The following is a 16,289-nucleotide window of genomic DNA, read 5'->3' as shown; positions in this document are numbered from 1 at the left end:
CTTCTGTGAAATTCGATATTCGAGATTTATTTTGGAAAACGCCCAGAAGATTTCTCGACATGTTTCGCCATAAAGTGGATCAGGCCAGGGTTTACGGTAATATCGTTATTGTACTACTATCTCTATCGCTCTTCCCTATTGGCGGGACAGAGCCAGACTGCGTTTCGATCGGCGCCTAGCATCAACGATTGTCATATCGGCTAGGCTGGCAGTATAGTGTGTTTAGGAAAGTGGACAATCTTCACCTAAACCCTCCGCGGCCGGGGCGTGCTTTGAATGCGTCCCGTTACGTCGACCTCTCAAGTCTCAAGACTGGTTTAGAAATGCGCCACACTCACCGCCACTCGCCGCCAGGACTCCCTAGTGAGTACTCTCTTATTGACCACTTATAAGGCCAGTAACTAAAATAACTTAGAATTTATTCCGTTTAGATTTTTAACTTTGTGAATCATTTATTTGAGGCCAGTAATAAAGAACCTACTTGAACTCTGTTTCCTTTAAATTTTTAACTTTCTCCGTTGTTTCGACAATAACATTGTGTTTATTGTTCCTTATAAGGTCACTTAGAATTTATTCCCTTTGAATTTTTTAGTAGTTTTAGAATCATTGGTTTTGTGTTTGACCAAAGGACCATGAGGTCAGTTACTACAGGAATTCACTTAGAATTTATTCCGCTTACTAAAATATTTTCTTAGTTATTAGTTTGAGCAATTGTTTGTGCCGATTTTAATACTCCTTGCAAGGTCACTAACTAAAACAATCATCTCGGAATTTATTTAAAAAAAAATTATACGTAGTTCTTAGCTTGAGCAATTGTTTCGGTTATGTTTATGTCCAGTTGACCAATTACATGAGGTCAGTAACCATAGATTCACTTAAAATTTATTAGCATTTAAATTTTAACTTAGTTCTTACTTCTTAGTTCTAGCATAGATAAATGTGTTGGGATTTTGGGTGTAAGACTAATCAAAAAATAGTTAAAAGCTCTAAAGCAGAGACAATTTTACTAGTTATTTCTTTGCGCATTAAAAGTTTATATTTTTAAATCATACAAATACGTACCTATTTACTAGGTATGTACGAGTATTTATCTAATAATGTGCTACGATTTGATTGTGCAAAGCGCAAGTGAATAGTGAGCTGCAAAATTGCATGGATAAATTATGAATTTATACATTAAACAGAGTTATAAATGTTATAAATACAACTTACAAGAAATTATTTACACACTCAAAACAACGATACAGTTTTTAAAGTAATAAAACTTGTACGCTGTACCTTACGTAGAAGTGGAGCAAAGTGAGCAATTAGTAAACTAGGCTCGTGTAAACATTGAATTATCTGTTTAGAAAGTGAAGTGCTCTGTGAAAGCGTAACAGTATATGTGTTGACGAAGTTAAGTTTAATGCCAGTGTGAATACACGGTGTAAATGCATGAGGAAACCGAATAATTTTAATAGCGTATTCCTCATCACTTTAGAAGAGTAAAATGTCATATAAACTTTTCAGGATTTCGCCTACTTTCAGAGTTGGATTTAAAAAAAATAACAATTACTTATCATTTCTCAGAAAAAAACGCTATTTTGATGGCGATGATGCCGTTATCGGACATGATCTAACTATCCTAGTTGACAAAAGAAACTAGTGACACATTTCAAAAAAGTATTTTTTTAGAAAAAAAATGTTTTTATTTTTATTTTAAGTGCCAGTTTTACTTATAACATTTACTTTTATGTGGAAATACATCCAAAAAAATTAAAAAAACTTTTTTACGAAATTTGCTTTACGTCATATAACATTTTATCTTTATTTTGCCCTCAGAAATGCGTAGTGAAAAATTTTCGGTTTCCTCATGTTACACCGTGTATAACGAATAGGGATCATTTATAGCAGAGAAAGCTTTTTGTTTGCGTATGTATTATTTGTGATGTTAGTCTATTTTATTGGAGACGGGACGGAGACGTATTTGTGTATTTTTTTGTGGGATTTTAAATAATAGAACAACAAGTCTTAATTGTGTCGCTTAACTTCAAACTCGGGTAAATCCATTCTGCTATAAGGTTGATTATTTTTCAGTTTATATATATTTTTATACATAATCAACCTTAAAGCAGAATGGGTTTACCCAAGTTTGAAGTTAAGCGACACAATTGCTGACGTAGCCTTTAGTAAATGTATATTGTAGAATAATATTTTGATTATCCTTCTTGTAAAATAGACTTATTTTACATAGTTTGGCTGATCCGATGTCGATGGTTTTTAGGGTTCCGTAGTCAACTAGGAACCCTTATAGTTTCGCCATGTCTGTCTGTCCGTCCGTCCGTCCGTCCGTCCGTCCGTCCGTCCGTCCGTCCGTCCGCGGATAATCTCAGTAACCGTTAGCACTAGAAAGCTGAAATTTGGTACCAATATGTATATCAATCACGCCAACAAAGTGCAAAAATAAAAAATGGAAAAAAATGTTTTATTAGGGTACCCCCCCTACATGTAAAGTGGGGTCTGATATTTTTTTTCATTCCAACCCCAACGTGTGATATATTGTTGGATAGGCATTTAAAAATTAATAAGGGTTTACTAAGATCGTTTTTTGATAGTATTAATATTTTCGGAAATAATTGCTCCTAAAGGAAAAAAAAGTGCGTCCCCCCCCCTCTAACTTTTGAACCATAAGTTTAAAAAATATGAAAAAAATCACAAAAGTAGAACTTTATAAAAACTGTCTAGGAAAATTGTTTTTAACTTGATAGGTTCAGTAGTTTTTGAGAAAAATACGGAAAACTACGGAACCCTAAACTGAGCGTGGCCCGACCGACACGCTCTTGGCCGGTTTTACGGAAGATTTTTTTTTTTTCGCGAGTTCTGGAATATGTTTGAAAGCCTTTTAGAGATGTTTTGTGTTGTGTGTGTATTTAGATTTAAAAAAAAATCAAAACAGAAATTCACACCACGATCACATAAAAATGTTATTCTTTCTTGACCCACACAATTATTAAGTAATAAGTTTTTCTATTCCCGAACTGTTTGTTATTCGTCATTTACAGCATAGATCTTTAAAACCCTACGTAAAAGTCTGTTCCCCAAAGCCAGCCTGCGTCAAAATACAGGAAACATGGTGAATTTCACGAAAGTTATTCTAGAAAACTATTAAAAAATAACTGCATGGCCGTAGAAAAAGTATTGTATGCATCAGCGGTGTTTAACAGAATCAAAGTATACTCGTGGCGTCGTACCCACACGACTCATCTTTTTTGACCTCCTTCAAACGCCGGTTGCTAAAATACTATTAAACATATGTAAACAACAACAATTTTGATATCCAGGTACCAGGCAAGCATAAAGATGAAGCATCTACTCCTCCTCGTGCTAACGGTGGTGGCGACCTGTTGTGCCCAGCAGCAGTACTACAACCGCTATGACAACGTCAATGCAGACTCCATCGTAGCCAACGAGAGAGTGCTGCTGGCTTACTACAAGTGCGTCATGGATAAAGGACCTTGCACTAAGGACGGAAGGAACTTCAAGAGTAAGTGTTCACAGAATTAATCTGGGATTTTCTGTATCAGGATTATTTAGCTGGCTTGACGCATTATTTTAACTGCATGACAACGTGAACATATCTTTGGGAAACTACAAAACCCACATACAGGTACCAGGCAAGCATAAAGATGATGCATCTACTCATCCCCTTTCTAACGCGTAACGGTGGTGGCGACCAGTTGCCAAAGTCACTGCAGACTCTATCGTAGCGTACGAGAGAGTACTTCTGGCTTACTAAAAGTGCATCCTGGATAAAGGACCATGCACTAAGGAAGGAAGGAACTTCAAGAGTAAGTATTTTACTAAAAGTTTGTCTTTAAAGCAGAAGTTGGAAGCAGTTGCTTCGGGACAAATGGTGAGATATCATCAATGCTGACTCCACCGTAGAAAACACGAAAATCTGCTAGCCTACTGTAAGTGGGTCATGGATAAAGGACCTTGCACTTCAGAAAAGTAAGTTTTATACTGGAATTTTGTCTTTAAGCCATATTATCTTTAGTTGAGGTAATTGTTTTGAGTAGAAGCAGTAAGTGTCTACATGGTTTTTATGTGAAATTGTCTATAGAACTATGAGAAATATTTCTAACACTTTGAGTAGTTATGTAGGTACTGTGTCACCCTTTTAAATATGTAATTAGATAACTTGAATTTGCCCCATTTATTTTCTTATACCCAGTTTAAAAAGTTTATATATTTAGTTAAAATTTAGTCCCTTTTTATTAAAGACCCATCTATTTCTTCCAGGAGTCCTCCCAGAAACGCTGTCCACAGCCTGCGGCCGCTGCTCCCCCAAACAGAAGGCTATCGTGCGCACGCTCCTCCTCGGCATCCGTGCCAAGAGCGAGCCGCGCTTCAACGAGCTGCTGGACAAATACGACCCGGACCGCTCCAACCGGGATGACCTTTACAAGTTCCTGGTCACTGGCAACTAGGCTTCAAGCTGTAAATTCAGATTCTGATAAAGAGGCTCACTAGCAGTTCACTGATCGGTAACCAGTCAGAAATCAGCGTTGTCACTTTTAACTTCTGACCGACAGACCGATACCGTATGGCAAACAGCCAGTGGGCTCCAGCACTTGTAATATGGCTTTCCGTGAGATATTGACCATCAAAAACAAAAGCCTAGCGATAATTTCTTAACGCCGAGAATGTGTAGAGGATCGTGCACAGGGGGCTGATTGTTACTTTGAGTGCTTGATTTTGTCACTCAATATATAGGAAACGGCGCAATGCTATTTTTAAAATAAGAGCGATAGAAATTGGGAATATAGTGGTGTTGAACATGATCACTCCGCAATGTATAAACAAAATTTAAACACCTCAACTTATTATTGAACAAATCAGCTGAAACATAGTGACAGAAATTCAAAAATCGTCCCCTAGGTTTGCCATGTTACATTTACATACTGAAGTATAAAGGAACCGCCTTTAAAATCCGTCCATTAAGGAGCGCTAATGGCCCTGACAAATAATAATAAATAGTCAGCTTTTGCTGACATTTTTCTTGCCTTCTGTGAATAATTATATTGATCAAAATGTACTTGGCCATATCATAAGAATGCCGCTTAGAAATGCGGTTATTTTGAGGTCTCTCAATACAAGACAGGATTTCGTAAGCTATTTACATTATAAGTACAATAGTTTGCACGTTAGAAATCTTCAGGGAGAGTAACGCCGTGGCTTGCGTGGGCGACGGTCGCGCGATGGTCGCGCGACGGCGATGCGACGCATACGAAATCAAACCTTATCGATATGGAAGTATGAGACGCGACGAATTTTCATATTGCTATTCATTTGTGAAAGTGGAACAAACGTAGTTACTTTCTTGTATTTGTGTTCAAGCTGTTTTGGTGCTATTAATTTAACGGTATTTATATTTGAATATCCGTTAATTTTATTGTGTTATTTTAGTTTTGTTAAGCGAGTAATATGTTGTGATTTACTATTTAATTGTTTTCGAGAAGGTTAACAGCAAACATAATTTATTTGAGACTTTTCTACAAAAGGTGCGCATGTTTTAAGCCCTAGTAGAATTTTTAATTATGCTTGTGGAAAATAGTTGGTAAACAATGACAATGAAACAGTATTCCTATTTAAAAAATACTGCGAGTAAGATATATACATAATAATGAGAATAAGCTAAATGTATGTTTTCATTAACATGGAAATCTTTTATATTCTGTGAGTTTGTCTTGCTGATTGAGAAGATGAACAAGACGCTTTCATCGCGAATGTCAGATATTGTATTTCGCTTAACATCTTTATTAATATATGTAGCCATTGCATGTATGAACTAGTTTAATATTCTTTTGACTAAATATCATACATAAATATATATTATAGGTAGCTGCTAGTACCACCTACGAGTAGGTAACTATGCACCTATTCCTCAACTTCATGAAACAATGAAATTATACAGTGCTTATGTATTTTATGACTATATACTTGTATAGGTCAGACTGTGCATTTAATAGTTATTAAGTCGTAATTTATTTAAATTATATAGGTTAAGATTTAATAAAAAAATTAAATATTTTAAATAATACATTTGTTTAAATATGTATAAATAATGAACATAATAACGCAAGATATATAATTTTCTATTATAAGTCTTCATAAATACAATTAGCTGCACGCGATACCTGAGTCACACATTTATTTCACAAATGTAGCAATAGTTATTTGTTATACAAGGGGGCAAAGTTGTATTTTAACGCCGAGTGTGGAATTGAAAAACGAGCAAGTGAAAGGATCCTATAGTTGAACCACGAGCGAAGCGAGTGGTTCGAGAATAGAATCCTGAACTTGCGAGTTTTTTAACACACGAGAAGTAAAATACATTTGCACCCGAGTGTAACACAAAACTTTTCCCCTAACTATAGCGAGGAAACTACAACGCAAAAATGCATTTATCACTGCTTCCAGTAGTTCCACAAGTAGTAAATCATCTTTATTACTAGATTCATCTACTTTTATCAATTTTAAAACAGTTAATTTGACCTTGAATAAAGTCAAAACTTTACCCACTAGTGGATAAAATGCGTTTTTACCCGCTGGTATTAAAGGACAAAACACGTGTTTCCGAGCTAGTGAGGGGAAAAATGAATTATCTTTTTCACCTCTGAGGAACAAAAGAGTATGTACATTACGACACAAGTGCGGAATAGAGGAAGTTCAAAACGAACGACGATAAATTAAAAGACGACCCAAAGGAGTGTTTTAAATCAACACGAGTAACGAATTTCCTCTTCGCACGTGTATCGTACGACATTTTTCAGTGAATACTATAGCCATTTGAAGTTTCTGTGCTATTTAAAAGTAGCATTTTAAGTCTAAGATAAAGATCTAGAGCATATATCCCGCCTTAGGTTTATGACGTTTAAGAATTCGTTAACGTACTTAAATGGTAAGCGATCACTACTGCCCATGGACACTCGCAACACGAGATTGAAGTCGAAAATGGAATGGAAGCTGCGCTCAATAACGGGGATTACGGGGAGTATCAACGAGAGCTTGGGTTGGCGGAAATCTATTTCTTCTTTCAGAAATATATGACTATGCGCCATCTTGCGGAATTTCATTAGAACTATTTTCTTTACTAAACTGAACTGTGACCCCATACATCAGATATTAACAGCGCCCTCCTGACAATATTCATATATTTCTGGTCAAGCTTTATATCTCTTGGAAGTTTTGGTATTAACATTAGGTACTTAGAAGTGACGCCCGTCCGTGGTTGCCCGTGACAGGTTAATAATTTCACCACCCCCTTTCTTCCCGTGGGTGTCGTAGAAGGCGACTATGGGATATGGGTTAAATTGTGGGGTAGGCGAGAGGCTGGCAACCTGTCACTGCAATGTCACAGTTTCGTTTTCTTTCAACCCCTTATTTTCCAAGAGTGGCACTGAAGCTTTAGTAGTTTCATGTGTTCTGCCTACCCCTTTATGGGATACAGGTGTGATTGTATGTATGTATGTATGTGTACTTAGAAGTATGTAACATAAATTCAATAATGCATCAATATCTTCTAAGTAACATAACTACGTACTTAAACACTAAGTACACATTTACTAGTCATAATACATAATGCGGCAAGGAACCTCCGTATACTTACGTACATTAAAATTACATACACGATCCGAACATAATAATTGTTGGGTTGTTTGCTTAATGCCCATTTATGTACAATGACAACGGGCCTTATATATAGAGGATGTGTTACTGTCCATACAGTCTTTGTAGATCTACTTGGAGTTTAAGTTTTAACTTAGTGTTGAGTTTGCCTTAGAGGATGTTTATATGGATTTTTTAAGAGGTAAATATGCTTATTTTATAGTTCGAGGAACATACCGATTGGTGTGGTCAAGCTCAAGGAGTTCAAGCTATGCAAGATCAACATAATAAAGTGGAACAACTGCATTTTAACCATTTGATTGAGCTTTAACGTGAATATGACATTGCTTTATCTTATATAGTTAATAGGGATGTACCGACTAGTCGCCGACTAGTCGGGAAAGCCGACTATCCGGCCACATTCCTAGTCGGCGATTAGTCGGCGACTAGTCGGCAAAAAAGGCCGATTAGTCGGCACTTCATTAGTAATAGAAAACAGTACAAAACTAAATTATCGGCTCAAAATTATGGTTGTATTATGTACCTATTCGTAGGTAATTCCTTTCTTTGTCAAGACAACAAATATCTGTAATCATCATAGAAATAAATATCCTACCTAGGATTATAGGTTTCATAGGCAGGATCACTATCCACTAAGGTCTCCGGTTGTTAAAAATGGAAAATGTATATAAATATTGGCATGCACCTTTGAACCTGTAAAAATAAATATGACAGTGCCTTACTCGTATCTTATAGTTAACTAGTTCAGTACCTGATCCAAAGAGGATTGAGTGTAGACTTTATCCGTCTATACGGAGTTACATATTATTATGTCTTTGCTGATACCTACTACCTTTTACAGTCTTGTTTTTTAAAGAATACACCTATAATATTTGTCATGGAGTACAACAGCGATAGTGAATTCCATTTCTAGTAAGAATCGGGGAGAAGGTATCATAAGTGGTTCGTGACAATTCAATATTCTGTAGATAACAGACAGATGCAATTTCTTCATCCCCACAAAATCTTACGGATTTAAATGCATTTACAAAAATAGTATTTTCATGGTAACAAAATGCATCCTGAACGGATGTCCATCTCCAGATAATGCATCTTTGAAACTTGAGCTTTAAACTTGGCAAAGTGAAATAATTTAACAATCTCTTCTTTACAAATCAGCGCCTACGCATATTTGTCAGTTTTGGATGCATCGAACACAACTCGGATTTCTTTAAGGCGCATTCAATTCACTATATGATGAGGACAACAAACGTTTTAAGACCTTCATTTTCAAAATCTTTTCAGCTAAAATGTCGTTATCAAGCTTAATCCTAGTGACTGCGTTGTCCATGGTCACCGCTGACTTCTACAGCTCCAAATACGATGACTTCGACATCAAGCCGCTGCTGGAGAATGATAGGATCCTGCTGAGTTACACCAAGTGCTTCCTCGATCAGGGACCTTGTACTCCCGACGCTAAGGATTTTAAAAGTAAATTAACCTAAGTTATACTGGCTCTGTATTATGAAGCGATTAAAAAGCAAATTTACCAATTCAATTTTAAAAAAATGCTCTTCTATCTGCATTTGTACTACAGTTGCGATAACATGTGGCAGCGTTGTTGGTGCCGCTGTATCTATCAATCTCCTTAAAAAATGGTTCCGAAATGAATGTCATTATTGCGGCATTAATGTAGTGGTGAACGTAACTCATATATTATACACTAACTGATAGTTGTCATACAAGTGTTCTTCATTCCTACTTTAGAATGGAATGTACACTGCATTTATTAGTTCACTTTGAGGTGGTAAAATTAGTGACGGATTGAATGACGTAATTTAAGTCATAATTTCAGTAGTTATGCGGCAATGAACATCAGGAAAATTTACAGTTTTCTGCCTACGACATAAAAAATGTCACCGAGGCAACAGGCCAGGCAATAAACTTGTGATTTCTAAAATTGCCCTGTAACATCGTAGTGGGTTATTTAGGTTCCAATACACGAGGGTGAATGCGCTGCTGACGTCGAGCAGATATATGAAATGCCTAAAAATAAAAATAAATAGAACATTTGTATGTCTTCTCCACGTTGACCATGAAATAATTTTCATGTTTACTGCTATTTGATTAGCCAAACCTGAGCAATGATTAATTAGAGTTGTATTTATTTATCAGTTTTATTCAGTACCCACTGTATCTTATTCCCCCCTCCTTTTCCAGTCTTCACTTGTCCCTGACATCCCTGTTTAGTATCTCATTGAGGTTATTTTTCAAATTTCAGAAGTGATTCCCGAAGCGCTAGAGACGATATGCGGCAAATGCTCTCCAAAACAAAAGCAGCTGATCAGGCAAGTCATCAAAGCTATCATGGATCGGCACCCAGACTCTTGGAAGGCGCTTACGGCAAAATTTGACCCGGAAAACAAGCACAAGGAGGATTTTGATAAATTTCTGGCTGAGAGTAGGAAATAAATATTAGAGATTACTTTGTTTTATTATGGACAGTGGTATGGAGGAAGCATGTTATTTATTAGGAAGTTTTGATTTATATTATGTGACGTGATGTGACTCAAAAAAAAATCTTATAAACTACCTATGGCATCAACATGATGCATATAAATTGAAGTCTTTTATCTCTTATAACAATAATTGCTTCAATCATACTACAAGCTACTAGGAATTAAAAATAGATATTTTAAGTAAACTAGGAATACTGCCTGAATTCTTGGGTAGCATTGATAAATTTGTCCAGCTCTCACAAGCGGAGCCCAATGTTCACATGTTCATTTCCATAGCTTACTCGTATTGGTGTACATTTTAGATATTTTGGTAATAAATATTTTTAAAACTAACGGAACAAAATAAGTGTTGGGGAGTTTGAGTACACGTACTTTATTTGTGTTGAACATGTCCGGTATTTCACCTAAGTTGTGATTTGTTTACGCTTTTAACTAAATACAACTATCTCACTTCCGGATACCGCCACCCCATGTCTACTAGCAAATACACTAAGTCACCAGAACAAAAACATCCAAAACTCAGGTACAATGACGTTTATTAAAATGTACAAAAATCGCTCCAAATCAAACGCTCATCATCTCGTACCTAAAGGACTATCACCATGACTCTGAAATATAATTATTGCTTGACTTTCTCCAACTTGTCCTTGTACTTCTCAGTATACTTGTTGTCAGGATCGAACTTGCTCGACAGTTCCTTCCAAATATCAGGATGTTTGTTGACAAGATTCCTGATGATCTTCTCGGATCCCTGTTTCTGCTTTTCTGTGCATTTGGAGCATTCATTTTCTAAGGCGTCAGGGAGTGTTTCTTTCAAGGCCTTGGCGTCAGGGGTACAGCGGCCCCTGTCCATGAGGCAGTCGGTGTAGGCCTTGAGGAGTCGCTGGGACTCGAGGATCTCGTCGACGTTGATGTTGTCCCATTTGTCGGTGTACTTGCTTTGGGCGCGAGCGTGGGCGAGCCCGACGACGCACGCTAGTGCTATCGCTATTAGAAGCTTCATAGTGTCTGGAAATAAGAAAATTGCGATTACTCAGTACAGTAGTTTATCGTTTTTTGAGGTAAGTCAGGGAAAATTTAGCAAGTAGGCATTTGCTAACTAAAAAAGAGTCAATAATAATATCGAAGTGCTTAATAATAAAATGGATATTCCATTATGATTACAGATGGAAACTTAAAAGAAAGGCAATCTTTTGCATTTTTGGTAACTTATAATAATAAGCTTGCTAATACGTGTATAGTCGCAAAATCATCCATAAGCTGCCACAACACTTTTTTGTCAGGTAAATCTGGTTATCATTTATCAAATACATTGAATTGTTCAATCAACAGTCATCAAGTTAATGTCATAGTAAATGATAAATGATACTCAGAATCACGGAGATTACATAGTTTTTCCAAGTCTCCAACTACAAAAACCACTATCACAATAAACAATTCATGGGAAGATTGGTCGGGTGTCCCAGCAAAAATCTTTGTGTTATCTATACGTATGGCAGAATAATAGGTGTTAATGCTTAATGGTGGTGATTGGCCATTGTCCATTGTTCTGGACGGAAATAATAAATACTTTGAGTATGTTTAATTACAATGGAGACTGATAATGTTTTGAGACGCTATGTTTTAGGTTGTTTAAGTTTGATAACTGACAACGCCTTTCTAATTTGTCTTTTGTAGTTACATCCCGAGGAAGAGTTGCCTATTTCTTTACTTTTGAATAATTTGACATAATTAAATACCTAATATACTAACTCATTGGACACTTAGCTACTAGCGGGACAGATCAACAGAATTTTCTTCCTTGAGGTACCTACATATTGTTAAATGAATTTAACATAAAAACTGTAAATTACTGTATGACACACATGTACACACAGTTTGTGTACTAATACATTTTTGAAGTTTGAAGTGTTCTGCAAATCGGCATAGTATGGATCGCGACTTAACTAAAGTTTTCAACAAATAATATTGTATTTTTTGCGCCCAAGGGATTATATTTTCTCGCTGAATGTCTTCTGATAAACTTTCAAGAACTATAAATTACCTCGAACATGACCTAGACCGGAAAATAAAAACATGAATTTCTACTTTACGACAGTCCTTGCCTTTGCAATATGAACTTCATAAACGTCTAGTCTTCTATGTTGTGAAGTAGATGATACGTTGCGAACTGTTATTTAAAATCACACTGCTGCATTTCATCAAACCCATTACAAGTCAGTTGAAGAGTTGCCTCAAATGTCTGACTTATTGTATGAAAACAAGGTTTAGATCTGAAAGGCCTATCAATATCACATGTGGGGGGAAGTAAGGATGTGGTCAAGAGCATAGTGACGTGTAGTAAATGACACGTGCTCTGATAATTAGGTACTGGCCACTGTCAATGAAATGTGAACGGTAAGTTGACGCATTGTGGATTTCCATGCTAATACGAGTAGCTAATTACAATAGTTACAATGCACGCGACATACTACCACTAAAATAGCTACAGAACCAAAATTGTGAATGTATTTAAATTCTTCATAAGCGAATTTACACACACACTACACCAAATCAATTACCAAAACGTTAAGTTATGTTATGAAAGACGTGTAAACGTGTAGCATTATTAAATATATAAATAAATAATAAATGTTGTGGAGACAACTAACACAAATCAACCTAGCCTAAAGAGGGTATATATGTGCGTTTTCACACTATCCGATCCGATATCGGATGTCGGAAGGATATCAAAGGCAAAAAACAAAGATGGCGGCTTCAATGTATGGGATATCGGTCCTACATCCACTACGTTGCAAGTATGTTTTTCTTTCTTGAAGGTTTGGGTTTGGTTGAAGGCATTTTTAGGGTTCCGTAGTCAACTATAGTTTCGCCATGTTTGTCCGTCCGTCCGTCCGAGGATAATCTCAGTAATCGTTAGCACTAGAAAGTTGAAATTTGGTACCAATACGTATATCAATCACGCCGACAAAGCGGTAAAATACAAAGGCAAAAAAAAAAAACATGTTACCCCCTATACGTAAAAAATGTACCCTCCCCCCTCTAACTTCTGAACCATACGTTTGAAAAATATGGAAAAAATCACAAAAGTAGAACATTATAAAGACTTTCTAGGAAAATTCATTTGGTCTTGATAGGTTGAACAGTTTTTGAAAAAAATACGGGAAACTGCAGAACCCTACACTGAGCGTGGTCCGACACGCTCTTGGCCGGTTTTGATGTTTTGACATTACCGAAATAATGCATATGGGAGCTTTAAACAATCTAATATAAGTATATTATGTAGCAGTGGCGGAGCGTCGATACAACTCGATTCCCAACGGGTTCTCTAGAATTCTCTAGTATCGGTAGAAATCCATACAAAACAGATTCCAAAAACCCCTCCGGCTTTACCAACGAAAATTTTCACGCCCCGCCACTGTTATGTAGTTAACTCGTAGTTCAAATCAAAAAAGTTTTCGAAATCTATAATGATTGTCAAAGATGGCGGCATTCCCTAAGTTATCATTAGATACATTAATTACTATTAGTCACAGATTAAGTCCCTTCTATTAGTTACATGAGGCCATTAAAATCTCAGTTTAATTAGACAATTATAATAAATGTGGCAGGTCTTGCGGAAAATTATGAGAATATCCGATCAATGCAAACTTGTTAGTGAGTAGGTATTATGCTTCTTACTTATCAAGTTATTTACAATCAAGGCATTGGAGCTTGTTATGCCGTTTGATTATTTATAACCAGTGCTCGGACAAAACATCGCAAAACAATCGCAAGACTGCAATAGAACAAGATCAATAGAGTTGCATTATGTACAATATTATTTAATTATATTTTTCAATGACATTTATTACTGCAACCTAAAATTCACCATACAAACAGAGTTTGGGGTAGTCCTTAATCCACTTATCAATTGTATTTATTTGCACCATACTCGTATTTAAAATATTTAGAAATAACCATAATTGAGCAAATAATTGTATTAATTTAAATTGTCACCGCAAAACTATTTCAAGCATGCCACTTTGACAAATCCATGACAAATATGCGACTAAAAAGGTCAAATGTTAAATTATAAATTACGATAATATCAGCTTTAGATACTAACCCCCTTATTCATAAACGTACTCTAAAGTTATCAAGCCGATAAAGTTCGTTTGTCCCTTTCCGACGTATTAGTGTGATAGAAAAGGACAAACGAACTTTATCGGCTTAATATATAATCTTAAGTCTCGACTCCGTAATAGTCTTGTCCCTTGCCCATATCTGTTTCTGCGATGACTTGTCCGAGCACTGTTTATAACACACTTCAAAAACAAGTTAGTCTAAAACTTGGCTATAAAGCTACATGCTGGGGGCCGATTTTTGAGTCTCATTGTCACTAAAATACCGGTTGGAAACGGTGAATTGCCTACTATTTTCAGTGACAATTTTCTGAATTCGAACTATTTCAAGCATGCCACTTTGACAAATCCATGACAAATATGCGACTAAAAAGGTCAAATGTTAAATAATAAATTACGATAATATCAGCTTTAAATACTAACCCCCTTATTCATAAACGTACTCTAAAGTTATCAAGCCGATAAAGTTCGTTTGTCCCTTTCCGACGTATTAGTGTGATAGAAAAGGACAAACGAACTTTATCGGCTTGATAACTTTAGAGTACGTTTATGAATAAGGGGGTAATAATCTTAAGTCTCGACTCCGTAATAGTCTTGTCCCTTGCCCATATCTGTTTCTGCGATGACTTGTCCGAGCACTGTTTATAACACACTTCAAAAACAAGTTAGTCTAAAACTTGGCTATAATACCGAAAGCTACCTCTTTGGGCTCGTTTCTCGAAAGGTACAAGCGTTGTATTACAAGTGTGTTTCCATGACAACCCATACGATTTGACAGTTCGCGCACATGTAATACAAGGTTTGTACCTTTCGAGAAACGGGCCCCAGGGGCCCATTTCTCGAAGCTACAAGTTACAATTTACAAGTGGTAATCAATGTTGGAAAGAGACGTCCGCTTGTAACTTGTAATTTTCAGTTTTGAGAAATGGGCCACTGGAATTATCTGTCATGTAAAAATAAGCAAAGTTAATTTATGCATCAATGCATAATCGAATCAGTTAATATTATAAGTATCAACTGCAGAGTTTACTATTTAATAGAATACCATTACATTACTGAAAAGTATGAATGCAATAGTAATATGATTCCTTGGGGCACACAGTAGTCATTAAACAGACTGGATTTAAACTATAGAGTCAAGTAGTAAGTATACTAAAGTTAAAAGATAGATCTAAGTACAACCCATAGCATACTTACAAGCTAGTTTAGGGCCAGGTTAATCTGTGTAAGGTGTCCCTCAATAAATAGTATATTAATAGTGAACACATAATTGATAGATTTAATAACCTAACCACAAAATTGAAATTTTGAAAAAACCCTCAACCACGAAATAGTATACTGATTTTCATCAAATATGCCTAAGAACATTTCCAACTAATTCAGCTTTCAAACAAAAAAAAACTATATTGATATCGGTTCATCCGTTCGGGAGCTACGATACCACAGACACACACACAGACAGACAGATATGTCAAACTTATAACACCCCGTCGTTTTTGCGTCGGTGGTTTAAAATGGTACCTATATAGTTAAGGATCATTTAAAACTATCATGGATCACGTTGTGATTACGACCAATTTAACAAATTAAGTACTTAGTTTCAAATATAAAGAAAATAAATTTCCTTAAGCATTTACGTTTCTAATGATCGTAGATTTAATTATAAAATAAAGAGTTGATAAGACAACTCACCGTTGAACGTCTCGAACGATTGTGTTATGAGTGTGACGCCCCGTCGCGAGTAGCATTTATAGCGAAGGATCGACAACGTCAGCGCAGGACATAATGGCTATCGATCAGACAATGAATATTGCTGCACACGGAAGATTTCTATTAATTAACGATTTCGACATTGTTAAGGGCACTATAACTCAAATTATATGCTTCCTCTACAGTTGACACTGTTCTCGATAATTATTGTAAAATATTAGCTAGTTGATTTTTTAATCAATACCTATTTTTTTTTGACACGGGAGTGTCAAAGCCAAGTTCAAAG

At 36.1% G+C, this 16,289-nt stretch overlaps 3 protein-coding genes across 4 annotated transcripts; 2 read left to right on the top strand and 1 right to left on the bottom strand.

The window, feature by feature from the left end:
* Positions 1-302: 302 nt before the first annotated feature.
* Positions 303-4,589, top strand: LOC125234796 (ejaculatory bulb-specific protein 3-like). 2 transcript variants are annotated; one of them, XM_048141201.1, is made up of 3 exons: positions 303-363; positions 3,321-3,523; positions 4,282-4,589. In XM_048141201.1, the coding sequence occupies exons 2-3, from the start codon at positions 3,340-3,342 to the stop codon at positions 4,467-4,469; spliced, it is 372 nt and encodes a 123-aa protein (XP_047997158.1). In that variant the 5' UTR covers positions 303-363; positions 3,321-3,339; the 3' UTR covers positions 4,470-4,589. The 2 variants fall into 2 exon arrangements, with proteins under 2 accessions (XP_047997158.1, XP_047997157.1); XM_048141200.1 differs by lacking the exon at positions 303-363 and adding an exon at positions 465-637.
* Positions 4,590-7,735: 3,146 nt separating this feature from the next.
* Positions 7,736-10,135, top strand: LOC125234797 (ejaculatory bulb-specific protein 3-like). The gene is made up of 3 exons (XM_048141202.1): positions 7,736-7,852; positions 8,956-9,141; positions 9,932-10,135. Exons 1-3 carry the CDS (start codon positions 7,837-7,839, stop codon positions 10,120-10,122), a joined length of 393 nt encoding a protein of 130 aa, XP_047997159.1. The 5' UTR covers positions 7,736-7,836; the 3' UTR covers positions 10,123-10,135.
* A 553-nt stretch (positions 10,136-10,688) lies between these two features.
* LOC125234800 (allergen Tha p 1-like) lies at positions 10,689-16,089 on the bottom strand. Its single transcript, XM_048141207.1, has 2 exons — positions 15,986-16,089; positions 10,689-11,177 (listed from the first exon to the last, which is right to left on the bottom strand). The coding sequence occupies exon 2, from the start codon at positions 11,170-11,172 to the stop codon at positions 10,789-10,791; it is 384 nt and encodes a 127-aa protein (XP_047997164.1). The 5' UTR covers positions 11,173-11,177; positions 15,986-16,089; the 3' UTR covers positions 10,689-10,788.
* Positions 16,090-16,289: the final 200 nt, after the last annotated feature.

Source organism: Leguminivora glycinivorella, chromosome 16 (assembly GCF_023078275.1).
Source record: "Leguminivora glycinivorella isolate SPB_JAAS2020 chromosome 16, LegGlyc_1.1, whole genome shotgun sequence".
NCBI classification, from domain to species: Eukaryota; Metazoa; Arthropoda; class Insecta; order Lepidoptera; family Tortricidae; genus Leguminivora; species Leguminivora glycinivorella.
Note: the sequence above shows the minus strand (reverse complement) of the source record. Positions and strands in the feature narration are given on the sequence as shown.

What these genes read in the sequence shown, in the direction of transcription:
- LOC125234796 (XM_048141200.1), top strand. An exon ending in GGACGGAAGGAACTTCAAGA is followed by an intron (nt 3,524 to 4,281) that starts GTAAGTGTTCAC and finishes TATTTCTTCCAG; the next exon opens with GAGTCCTCCCAGAAACGCTG.
- LOC125234797 (XM_048141202.1), top strand. An exon ending in CGACGCTAAGGATTTTAAAA is followed by an intron (nt 9,142 to 9,931) that starts GTAAATTAACCT and finishes TTCAAATTTCAG; the next exon opens with AAGTGATTCCCGAAGCGCTA.
- LOC125234800 (XM_048141207.1), bottom strand. Translation starts at nt 11,172, where the DNA reads ATGAAGCTTCTAATAGCGATAGCACTAGCGTGCGTCGTCGGGCTCGCC.